Genomic DNA, 13,687 nt, shown 5'->3' on the forward strand with positions numbered 1-13,687 from the left:
TCTCAGAACAAAATGGAAGGATGTAGTGCTAAAGGACATGAATGAGTGCAAGTTATCCTAAGACGATGTCGTGGACAGGGCGAAGTGAAGAAGGTTAAGCAGGAAAGCTGACCCCACCACCATGTGAGACAGATAGATAGCTAAGAAGTCAAAGAGATTATTGTATCTATAAATACCAACGCTAACAGGCGTATATAGATCTATCTAACATAATCCACATCGACCACGACTTACAAACCGTACAATATTGACGTGTTATACCGCCAAACCAAATCGAGTTGAAATTAATATCAATTAATCCTTGCTTAAACGGGCTCGCGCGTGACGGGATCCGCTCACGTCCATCCCGGGGCGGATAAGGGCTGACGGAATGACAACGGTTCAGGGTTCATTTTGACTTTTTTTTAGTTTAAGCCGACTGAGGCACTGGTCGCAACATGCTAAGAATAAAATGAGATGTTTTTATTCTTTGTATTGTCTTCAAAACACATTTAATAAAAAGTTTATGATTTTAATTAACTAACATTGTAATCCAAAAATAAATAAATTATACGGGTATGACGACCAGTCTGGCCTAGTGGGTAGTGACCCTGCCTGTGAAGCCGATGGTCCTGGGTTCGAATCCCAGTAAGGGCATTTATTTGTGTGATGACACATATATTTGTTCCTGAGTCATGGTTGTTTTCTATGTATTTAAGTAGATATTTATATATTATGTATATCGTTGTCTGAGTACCCACAATACAAGCCTTCTTGAGCTTACTGTGGGACTTACTGTCAATCTGTGTAAGAATGTCCAATAATGGCAATAATATTTATTTATTTATATCCTTATTACAATTGAATGTCTATTTTTGTAACTGATTGTTACTTTGTAGGTATTCAGTACATTTCATCTTGGATAATGTAATTTTGTCACATAGAAGGTATTGTGGGTCTCTTTAAATAGGTAGTATTGAAATGTTATTCAGTATTAGCTGTATCAGGGTATACATTTATATGCACGCATATATCCAAATCCATAGCACAATTTCAACTATTAAACACATGGAAGGTCGTCGTTATTTCACGCACAAACACGCAATAAATGAAGCACCAAAATTAATAAGGAAATATGATATGACACGCTGGTAGGACCAATAGCGTAGTTGTCAAACAATAGTGCGCGCCGGTATAGCACGCCGGCGCAAGGGAGGGCCGATCGAGGCCACGCCTTTGCCGAAACCACGCCCTGTGGACGTATTCTGTAGCGATCGAATTTAGTAGAAATTGTGATATTTTGAATAATGTAAGGGTTTTTTAGTAACTTAATTATATCTCAGATACTAAAATTCCAGTTAAATGCCAATTTACTACACAATCTGTCTGATTTTGTACAGTAAAGAATGACAGTCGGATTGGGCAGATTGGATAGATAGTTAATTGGCCAATTTATCCATATGATTTAATAATTGAAATTATGTCTGGGATTAAAAAACACGGCTACGGGTTATTCGATTTATTTTTTATACTTACCTATAGTTAGTAAGTTATACTTTTATTCTTACCTATGGTTCTGTCTTTAATAAGGTAATAGTAAAATATGTCTTTGGATTGATTAATGTTGTATACATAGAAAGGCTTAAAATTTCCTTTTTCAAAATAAGACCTTAAAAAGAGAGCTAAAAAATATGGCTCAAGAGTGAGATTTTCTACATATAGGTAGTTCTTCAGAAGGGTATTGTCATCTTCCTTGAAGAAGAAGTTTATTTATTTTGAAGGTAATATAATTAATTGCTAATGCATAATATACAAAAAGAATCCCTAATCTTGTTATTCTAAACAGTCGCATTCGTTTGAGTTTAACAATTTTAACACTACTTTGTGCTCCCACTTGGTGTTATAAAGTGTTATATAACGTTATGAAACATTAGTAGTATATAATTTTATCGCATTTTATAACAAAAGTAAAGCATTGTTATCATGTTGTAACGTTGTATACATTTTTAATCTTATACCTACATCAAAATTACAACTTCACTGTAACAAACTTCATTATAACTTTGGTGGTAAAATGTTTTATAACATTATAAAACTTGTTAGATGGTTAAGCGCTCCCACACTGAACACTTGCAAAAATTTGTTGCAAATTGTTGTATAACAACTTATAACTTTTGTTAAATCTATTTTTTTGTACAACATGTTGTGCATTTTTACCAGTGTGGGAGACATTTCAAACATCTAACGAATTGTAGCAAGTGTTATAAAATGTTAGTGAACGATATCGTGTTATATCGTTCTATAACATTTTGTAACACCAATGTGGGAGTACCTTTATTGCTCACTTTGTATTTGTATCATAATTTATATATATTTTTTTAATTTATACAAAAATATGAGCGAAAAATATGACCATAATATTGAACTGTAAAGTAAACTGCAATGAAACTTTGGAATAACCGTAGCCAGCGCTGGAATAAGCATGTGATTTTATGCAACTGAACCGTTTGCGGCCTAGCGGTAAGATATACGTCTTTTAAACCAAAAGTCGTGGATTTGGACCCCGACTCATTCCAATCAGTTCTATGGAACTTATGGATCAAATGTATAATTATATATCAAATGTGATATTTACTCCCCAGGCCAAAAGTATAGAAATAACGTTGTTTTCTTTAGTATCTTATGTTTCTATTATTCTTATTGTATATTGGTAACCAAAAACTTACATTAGGTTGCCTAAAGGTTCAAAATACATTAGTACGTAAAACTATACTTCGTTTTTTTTAGCATTAGAAATTAGGTAAACAATCTTGACGTGTCTTTTAATTGAAAAACACATTTTAAAAATAAGTTACGGCAAATATGTAACAATTATGAATCTAATACGATCATTTATATTCTTCTGCTTTCATAAGTAATAGTTTTATATTTTTATAAAGCGTTTTTCAATTAAAAGACATGTCAATATCGCTTACCTTCTTGCAAGTTCTTTCTAATGCTAAAAAAAACGAACTATATGTCACGTACTCATAACATATGTACAGTCGCCATCAGATATATCGGAGCAGCCAAGGTGTTCACAATATCTGAACAAGCACTCTAATGCCCTGACAATAGAGGCGTGCTCAGATATTTGTGAGCGCCTTAGCAGCTCCGATATGTGTGATGGCGACTGTACATAGTACGTTCGTGACACAGTAGGATTGCGGTGACGGCAGGTGCATGCAGTGCAGGTCGTTGGCGCTATCTGTAACATATTGGTTAAGAAGTGGGTACAAGCGAAAATGAACTGTGTGTAATGATTATAAGAAGTAGTTTAGGACTTATTTTTATAAACACCAATGTTAAGGGTAACTTGAGTAGGTGCTCGTATACTTTCCGTTCATGCGTTTGGTTGGATGCTTAGATTTACCTAATAGGGTAGTTGACTACTATTAGTCAAATTAGGTTCTTTTTTTTTGAGCTGTCAAAACGATTTGCCAATGTGGAATTTATACCGGGTGTGGCCTGTAATACGAGCAAAAAATTAAACTGTAGGCTGTACTCCTCATACTGACCAACATTTGTTCAGAAAATTTAAAAATAACTTGTGGTTTGATTTTTAATACACTTTAAAGTTTATTCTAAGACGCAATGTATTGCGAATTTTGTTATGTTTAAAGCGTGACAAGCAACGTCAATCACAATGATATGGCGTGGCGATGGCGTCCATTGAAGATAATATTTATTTTGTATGAAAAATAGGGACTCTAAATACTTCATAATTTTTAAAAGTTATTGAATAAAAGTGTCACCGTTTGAGGCGTACAATCTATGTTTTAATTATTTGCTCGTGTTACAGGCCACACCCGGTATAAAACACTAGCAAATTACGCCACTGTCAAGTTACCTACTCTTTTAGTTCTATTGTTGAAAAATAATTGCTGTAATTTCTTTATTTAATGTTCTGGTGCTTTATTTCATGCATGGTGTGAAATAATTTATGGATTGTGTGAAGAAGATGTTATATCAAATATTTGGCTACACCACTACTTAAAACACGTACTTTGATACGTAGGTGTCTACTAGTATATTTACGACAATAACCGCTCTATTAGTCCAAAAAAAATGTTCTACAGCCTACTACATTCTACATGAAGTTTAATACAGTCTTTCAGTGAAAAATATGTTGGACCTGATCAGTTAGCCATTTTTTTAGTTTTCGCAAAAACGTATGAACGAAGTGGTATCCATAGTTAGTAGCCCCTTCTAAATCCTATGACATACCTATACCTAGACACCTAGCTTTATAGTATCTCAGCTTGGCGGAGATTTTAATTATTTAATTTTTGTATTGAAATCATACCTACATTTCCTCTTTATTCCGCTTTTGACGAAAATTACCAGTTGAAAAAATAAAATGTGAGTTAAAAAGTATTCTTTATATTATATTATGCACAAAACCTCGTCTCGTCATAGAAACATGATTCGAGTTACAAACTTCATTTATGCCGTAAAGCGTGGAACATAGGAGATAATGATAATATTTTGAATTTGTCGCGTTTTTCAGGTTTAATTTCTAAAATATCGATTTTGGGGGAAAGAAGGTGGGAACCAAAATTGTTCAGGATTTGATTCTCTACAAGTTTAGTCCTCTTCATTTATGTCGTAAAGTTGAAAATAAACGAGATGTTGAAAATATTTTGAATTTGTCGCTTTTTTCAAATTTTATTTCCAAACTATCGATCCTAGAAGAAAAATTGTGAGAACCAAACTTGTAGAGAATCAAATTTTCTAAAATTTTTGTCCTCACGGTTTTACTGTAAAATAAAAATGACCGAGTTATTCAAGAAAAACCGTTTTTGGAATATACACAGGACCCTGATTCAGTCTACTTTTTGAATTTACACTCCCAGTGATTCCCCCGAGGGACGTACGAAAAAAAAATCCAAGAACTGATTATTCACGGGAAGGGTCGGTTTTTTTGGATATAATGACTGGACTAACTTGTAGAGAATCAAATTTCCTACAATTTTTGTCCTTACGGTTTTACTGTAAAATCAAAAATGGCCGAGTTATTGAAGAAAAACCGTTATTTTGGAAAAAAACCATTTTTTGAATATACGCAGGAGCCTGATTAAGCCTACTTTTTGAATTTACACTCCCAGTGACCCCCCCGAGGGACCTACGAAAAAAAAATCCAAGAACTAATTATTCACGGGTCAAAATCTATAATGACTGTACAATCCTGCAAGAAAGTTGTAATAATGACCCTGCAGATGCATTAAGTGCAAATTGGTGCAGCGGTTAATGAGTGAGATCACAAAAGGACTGACAGGCAGGTGTTTTATCTAATGGAAGCTCTAATTATGAAGAAGGATCCTTTATCTCTTAGATATATAAATAGAAACGGAATACAGCTAATAAGTTGCTTAGAACTACCTTGGGGCATAAAGTATTTTCCTAATCATTACAGGTTTATTTATAGAAAATATAGAATGTTAACGGAAATTGGCCTTTCTATTCAGTTCTAGTATCGTAAAAATAAATAAATAATAGTGTAAATATTTTCTTGAAGTTTTCTATTCTAATTTGTATTATAGGTATTTATATTATTGAGGATGTTAATTCATTATTTTAATTACTTCTTTCTAGACCTACAACATTCATCACGAACCACTACACGCACCCCCAAAAGTACATATTACAAAGTTAAGAATTTTAAGTACAGAATTTTACTAAGATAAGTGGAAATCGCAAATATTCTTAAAGCAAGATAGGTACGTAAAAGCTGGTATGCGCGATAGGGATCAAAATATATTCAATCTTAGGTAGAATTATGCAAGTCCCTTCATAATACTAATGAAAACATTTTTTTTCAAACCCAAAGGTAAATTAAAAAAATATATGTAAGTAGGTACATGAAATCTACGTCAACCTATGTTTTGAGTAGGTATCTTTATTTTATTATGGCGCAAGACAAAAACACCTTACGTCAATAAACCACCTAATTAAAAAACGGAACGTTAAAAAAACACCTGTCGTAAGAAGCCGAAAAAAGCTCTATAGCAGGTAGGTGCGCGTGCGCCGAGCGAGGTTCTACGCCGCTCTGACGGGCGGCGCACGAACCTGGCAGGTGCCGCCTTTGGAGGGGAGCGCACCTTACTACATCTTACAAACATATCTATACATTTGATATGGAACTTATTGGTAGCGATATAAGACCTATATTTCGAAAATGACTATGACAAACTCTTGCAGGGCTTTACTCCTCTCCTTTTTATCGAGCAAAAAATGAACTGTAAACGCGATCACGGCCGCTACTAAGGTCAATGTTAGCGCTTCCTTCAGTCTACGTTCAGAGACGGCGCGCGCATCTTGCGTATGCGCTTACCGGTACTCCCGTACTGTGCTGATATTGTACCTTAAACGGACAATATTGTGACGGGTTGAACGAACTTTGATAAAAATGACCATCTAATATTTTCTTTAACTTTGAGAACAGCCGTGCCTGACTCATATGAGTATATGCAGTGATTAATTTACACTGACGTTTCACTGGACGATCGATCACGCATCCAACCGATATTTTGTCGGCGACATCAGCGACTGATAATCGGAGAGACGTCCCTTTTTTCTTGTAATAAATTATTTATACTCATTAACTGTGATGGACGAGTTCAGTCACATTCTCGGGGATTACTCATTTGTGGCATGACTGTGGGAGGACAAATTTAATCCCAATTAATTAATCAGTTTTGACTGAAAGTGCGTGCAAAGATGGAGACTTTGGTGTTAATACCCCAAGAACTTAGCTTGGCTTTGAGGCCTGGTGGTGCTAGAGGAAGGGAGGCGTCAGTGAATGTTTGGACATCACAAGAGCTGCCGAAGGGATCCCTTTTATACCCTTTTCAAGGAACTATAAGAATCGACAAGCTTCACGTCTACTCCTATGTTCCTGACCACGACGTGAGTAACCGACTGTTTATTACCTACTTACGTTTCTATTTAGGAAAATGTATCTTATTTAATTAAACTATCCATGAATTCATGGCAGAAATTTGAATTTGTAGATTCATCCAGTAGATCAGATAAATTCTGACAGTAGATTCTTAATTCACATTGATTGAATATACCTAACTAAGTAGGTTCTGTTCTAATTTAGAATTGTGAATATCATTTGAAGACAATCAACACTTTTTGAGATGCATATGACATGACAATGTCTTAATTAGTAATAATACGTTTGTAAAAAATCTGTATTTTTTTTTATAGAATGTATCAAGGATTGTGAGATAAAATATATTATGCTCTTTACCTGCCGCCCATTTACCGATACTTCTATAATTTGTTTGTTTATGACTGTGACTCTAGTGAAAAACGGTGCAAGTTTCATACAATTTTTAGTAACATATAGCGTTTTTCACCTTCTAACTGGGTCCTAACTGAATTAAGTATAATTAACGCAGAGCAAAAGTTACTGTATCCTAGAAACTTGATTGTTACATTAGGCTATTAACGTAAAGTAATAACACTAAAGTTTTATGGACCCAAAGCCTGAAATAAATACATTGAATTTATTAAATAATCCACTAAGAAGGGGTTTTACAACATAATACAACCCCTAAAATAAAATAAAAAATCCACGCTAACGAAGTTACGTAACTTTGAAACGATACTGAAGAGTGAAGATACAGACTTTACAGAATTGCTACTTCATTAGTAACCTCATAAAAAAATTGCGAGACTTCCTTCTATAGCCAGTAAAGATTCTAATCAGACTTTAAAAACCACATATACTTATCCCATTAGAATAAATTATTAAAAATTGGTACAACATTAACATTTTATTTTGTCAAGTTTAATGGATATGGGTGTCCTTGGTAAATAAGGAAACGACACATATTTTAATATATCTCATTTTAATAACTACACGGATTTTGTAACAGTTTGTGTATAGGCACGTGTAGTGAATTATACAAACTGTTACAAAATTAAGGAATTAATTAAGGTAAGTAGGTATAGGTAAGTATAAAAATATTCATTATTTATTAGCCACCAGAAAGATACATTATCTATGACCAAAGTCGCGCTCGCATAGAAGTTGTTAAACTGTCACTATATGAGTCTATCTACACAAAATGTTTACTCCACATTCTATGTGAAACTACAAACATATACGTACATTATCAATACTATAGATTTATTTTTTAATTACCAGTCAATGACGAAAAACTAAATGTATTGCATTATATTTCTTATCTTTCTTCTATTACATAAGCCTCCTAGTTACAAGAAAATAAACAACATTATCTTTTTCTTTGACTTTTCATAGTACAAGTTATTATTTAAGTAATATATCTTGGCTTACCCATTGTTATGCTTTCCCATTATTTTAATTGTTTCGTTTAGTTTTCTGAACTACAAAACAAATGAAACATATATATTAAATATGATGACTGATGAGTTTCATGTTCTGTATTACTGATAGGAGAGTTAACATTAAAAGCGTCCTTATCATTTTGAATTAAATAAAGAAATGTATTAGAAACCAGATAATAAAAAATATGAACCAAATCTTTATGTCGGAGATCTATTGGACGTTGAGACATATAGCGCAACTTCCCGTGACGGTCAGATTACAAGGTATGTACAAGGTTACAGACAGGTAATTAAATAATGAGGATTGTGATCTATGAGCAGGAAGTAGATACTTTAATTCAATTAATTGTATTGACAAATTCAACAATAGATACCGACTGAAGGTTTTGTAGATCTTTTTAATTTAACAATTTAAAAAAAGCTTTTCTTGAATTCTAACCGTGATCTTTATGATCAGGAAATAAAAGAAATGATCAGTTTGTATACAAGATGTATTTGCAAACAGTACAGACTTAAGTTTAATATTAAATTACTAAGCAATGAAATTGACGTTATTAATAACAAGATTTATTTTCTTAATGGTGCTCTCAATAATGTTCTTGTAAAAATCTATTCGACACCAATACATACATAAAACAATATTGATAATGGTTGAACTGATTAAATACTTACGGTCGGTAGCATCAAACTTACTGACGGTGTGTAAGTAGGCAGTTTATTACAATTTGGCTGTAAGTAATTGAAGAAAAAAGAAATAAAGTTTGTTTTGGGATGATAGACGATGGCACGTTTAATAAATTAATATGATGTGCAACTAATCCAATAAAAAAATTGCAACAAACGGACACACATTATATAGGTACTTATTAAATTTTAATATTATTATATGATATAGTCACTTCATTTCCGTAAGTAATCTACCCGTCTTTACAAAGTAATAAACTTTTACTACTAACATTCGTCAAATAATCAGTATTAGACAGAAATTTTAACGAAACAATCCAGTAGCATTGAAAATAAAATGTCTTCAACTTTCCCATTCATTATAGATAATCCGTACTTAGGGCGTCAGTAAACATCGTTATTTGAAAGTAATGACTCCCTTCCTATGTTATTTGGCTTGCTCGTTATACCTGTTCAAATGAATACAAACAGAAAACTTATAGGAAACCACAATGGTTTCGAAAACGTGAGTGCAGCCTTGAAATCGTCGGAGATGTACAAACTTGGGAAAGGTTTGGTTGTATACATATTTACTATAGTAATTACGAAATAATCAGAATCTTAACAATTGAATAACTTGTTTTTTTTAAAGTAATAATTTAAAATAAAAACAAATGAAAAAATATAGGTAGGTACCGTAAACAGGTACCGTAAACAGGTTAATGTCGGGAGTCGTGGAAGACAAGGGGAGAGGCCTTTGCCCAGCAGTGGGACACCTTAATAGGCTAGCAAAAAAAAAAACAGGTTAAAAAGTAAATTTTAAAACCCCTGTCTTGTTACAAAAATATTATACGTAACTTATATCACTTTTACAAATAAAAGCATTCTAACAAAACTTGACTTGTCCAAAGTCCGTCAACCCATTTGAGATTTTTGACCAGTGGAAGCTTCATAAAGGATGACTCACGTTAGTCACGTTAGACCAGGTCGGGTCCGGGCCGGAGCTTCCAGTGCTTAATTTACCATAGAAAATGAAGAGCCGAAATCTCCGGGCTGGAGCCGGCCCGGTCTAACGTGAGTCATCCTTAATGTCGATACTTGGGATAAAAGTCAACTCCATTTATTTCTAGTCTGTGGTGGTCGACTCCTCACGTCCGTCCTCGGTTACCAACGAGATGAGAGTTTAAAACGGACGGATGGACAAAAACCAGATCATAAGCAACCGCATGATTGTGCTTTTCGCGGCCAGCCGTTGGTTTTCTAAATAAGCTCGCGCTACAGACTTGCAACACAGAACTTTGCCTTAAATGCGTTTTTTAGTCAAAGCTGTTTTCTTTCGGACTGTCTAAGTTTTTTTTGCCAGAGAGTTTAGTAAACATAGACTTCTTAGTTTCCATGAGTTTGGTAGATTCTAAATTAAATTTGCTATATTACTGAATAGCAGAACTGTTATTATGCCGGAAATACAGGCTGTACGACAAGTTGACGTCCAGATTAAGTCATCAAGTTTTATGAATTTGACTCATTTGTCTTTATTGTAATCGTATGGACTCTGTAAGTACTTACTCTTAAATAGCTATGTACTTGATATAACTTTAGAGACCCTCATTATTTCATAAACGCATACCCACTTTATTTAATGAAAAGTCTAAATCCACCAGGAAACAAATGTTTGGGTTAGTTTATCCCATGGCTCCCACGTTGGACATAATTTTGCTAGTAACTAGCTAGGTACTCAGGTAAGTATAGGGGATTTTAGTTAGAATAATACAATTTATATATTCAAAAATCCAGAATTTCACTGGGTGTGGCTGCAACGTAAAATCGGAGCCACAAAAAACCTTTAATTTATATCAAGGAATCTAAATGCATCTCTTTATGCGTGACGTAAGTTATCAGCTTCAGAGGATATACTCAAGTGGGACACAAAACTCTCTAAAAAATAGATGTACGGAATATCTATATGTTTGAATATTAACACTCTTTCTTACTACGCTTGTTCATAAACCAGATAGAGCACGAAACGGACAACAGCAAACTGCCTCTAGGATCCATTTTAATCCCTTATAACATCTAGTATATAAGTAATAAGTACTTGGTTTAAATAAAAATAAAAACACGTTTTTTTTACGGTAGGGTACCGGTCATAATGTACTGCTTATATCATGTAAATAAATGTTCGGAGCTGTGATTTTTTTTTAAATATAACTTTTATTTTTAATTTGAGCATTGGCAGCGAGTAGAGTAAGCGAAAAAAAAGCAGTGGTGGCCGAGTGGATATGACGCCCGACTTTCAATCCGGAGGCCGCGGGTTCAAATCCCGGCTCGTACCAATGAGTTTTTCGGAACTTATGTACGAAATATCATTTGATATTTACCACTAGCTTTTCGGAAGAAAAACATCGTGAGGAAACCTGCATACATCTGCGAAGAAATTCAACGGTGTATGTGAAGTGCCCAATCCGCATTGGGCTAGCGTGGGGACTATAGCCCAAGCCCTCTCGCGCATGAGAGGAGGCCTGTGCAGCAGTGGGACGTATATAGGCTGAAATGATGATGAATGATGAATTGATGAATGAGAGTAAGCGATATACATACGTACGCTTTCATAAGTATGTAGTACTACAAATTAACAAGACGAGTGGAATGTCATCTGTAAACCCTAAACAAAATATGCACTAACATTTGAAATCACACTTCGTTTAAAAACACCCGCAAATTTCTCCTAAATCGAGCCACACAACACACAATCTAGTAACGTTTTTATACATCCAACTGATCCAACGCACGCGCCTCTTCATAACCACTACTTTGTTCCTCACAAGAAGCTGATTACTATTGTACTGAATATTTTGACAACGGCCATTTATAATTCTTTATACAGTCTTTATTGGACCGGAATGTATTAGCGGTGTTGAAATTTAATAATTGGTCCATTTCACTCGTTAATAACTAACTGAAGTTTTGGTTGAGATACATCATTCAAATTTGTTGCACACAAAAATTGCATTTTTTAGCAATATTTACATACATAGGTACTTACAAATTTTTTATATACAATTAAAATATAAATAAACTTAACATTTTTATTTTTTATATTAAAATATTTTAGTAAATTACGATTAATATTAGGTATGTACATATTACATTTATTAGTGATTACATTTGTGAGTTATCTCAAAAGCTTATACTATAGATAGGTACCAAACATTCCGTTGAGCTAACAACACTTAAAAGTAGGTTACTTTTAGGTACAATAAGTGATAGGTGACGAAGTAAAGCCTATGCTTAGCAATAGGTAATTGCAAGCTGAATAAAATATGATGAAAATACATAAGTAACATGGCCCTAAAAATGACTTAAATAACATTAACATTATTTTGATAATCATATCTGATAATAAAATTATCAAAGCTAACCTACGCATAATGGGTGTAAAAAACGTATAAGTTACCACAGTAGAGAGTGCAAATCTCATTGTTTTAACACAAAAGCGAAAGTTTATTCTTCACTATGAGATAATTAGGTGTTTCACCTGTTGCATGGATTGCGTCACATGAGGTTTTTCCTCGATTGTATTGGACAGTGAACTTGTATGGAAAGAGTTTTTATAGCCATATTGTTGACGTGTCGGAAGCTATTCAGGTTAATTTATAATGCGGCGCGGGGCGTATGAAGTGCACTTTATCGCAGACAAACAGTCTGTTACTAATTAAACTTTTTCGAAGGATTTAGATATTTATCTGACATTTGGATAACTTTTATAGACATAAGATTTAAGGTTTTTATAACTACATACAATACTAATTTCCATAAAGGGTCTACCTATTAATACATTCTTTTATAATAGCTAAATGCATGAGGGTTTTTTATTTCTTTCAGTTGTGACGGAATTTTATTTAGCGATTACTAAAATATTGGTAGGTATAGCTAGAGGCTAGTGGCACTTCATCGAACTCATATCTTCACACCTATTGGAAAAAGATAGTATATTAGCCTGCGTTTTCTTTAAGACATAGGTAAAGGTGCTTAATTATATAAACTTTAATTATAAATTAGCTAAACTTATGGCATAATTTTATGTTTGCCTTGCAACTAAATTAAGCCATTCACAAAATTATCCCAATGTACCTTATCGTATAACATTATCTTATCGTATATTAATGTAGCAAACTCTGTCACTAGTGACAGAGTTACAAATTACGTTGATGACACCTCCACCCTAACAATTTTATAATTTTAAAACATGTCATCTTGATCTAGATTATCTGAGTTCAAAGAGCAAGAGCATGTCAACGTTCCTACATAATAGCTTCATTTTTCTCGCCCATACTACAAAGAATTTATGAAGAGTTCGCACGCCTTTTGTTTTTTTATCACAAAGAATTATACGAGTAAGTAGTAGTCATTTCCTTAAAATTGTTGAAATTGTGACGATACCAGTAATTAAGAAGTAAGACTAGACGATGTGTTGAATGTATAAAAATTCTTCTAAAATATTACATTGTTTAGACACTTTCATAGGTCTAATGAATATCATTTAAATTAAAACAATAATTGTACCTAACAAGAGGCCTCTATTTATCTATTTCAGAGTTATTTCAGATTTTATTTTTATACAGTTTATTAAAAACCCATTAGATCGATCGGGTTCTGATATAAGAGAGGGTTAGGTATTTTATGT

The 13,687-nt window shown here is 33.5% G+C and overlaps 1 protein-coding gene across 1 annotated transcript in view; it reads left to right on the forward strand.

The window, feature by feature from the left end:
• Positions 1–6,290: 6,290 nt before the first annotated feature.
• The window catches only part of LOC134665923 (zinc finger protein 177-like), a 66,973-nt gene continuing 59,576 nt past the window's right edge, over positions 6,291–13,687 (forward strand). The window contains exon 1 of the mRNA XM_063522982.1: positions 6,291–6,927. Coding sequence (XP_063379052.1) covers positions 6,739–6,927 — 189 coding nt within the window. The 5' untranslated portion in view covers positions 6,291–6,738. The remainder of the gene's footprint in view (positions 6,928–13,687) is intronic.

This window comes from Cydia fagiglandana, chromosome 1 (assembly GCF_963556715.1).
Source record: "Cydia fagiglandana chromosome 1, ilCydFagi1.1, whole genome shotgun sequence".
Lineage (NCBI taxonomy): Eukaryota > Metazoa > Arthropoda > Insecta > Lepidoptera > Tortricidae > Cydia > Cydia fagiglandana.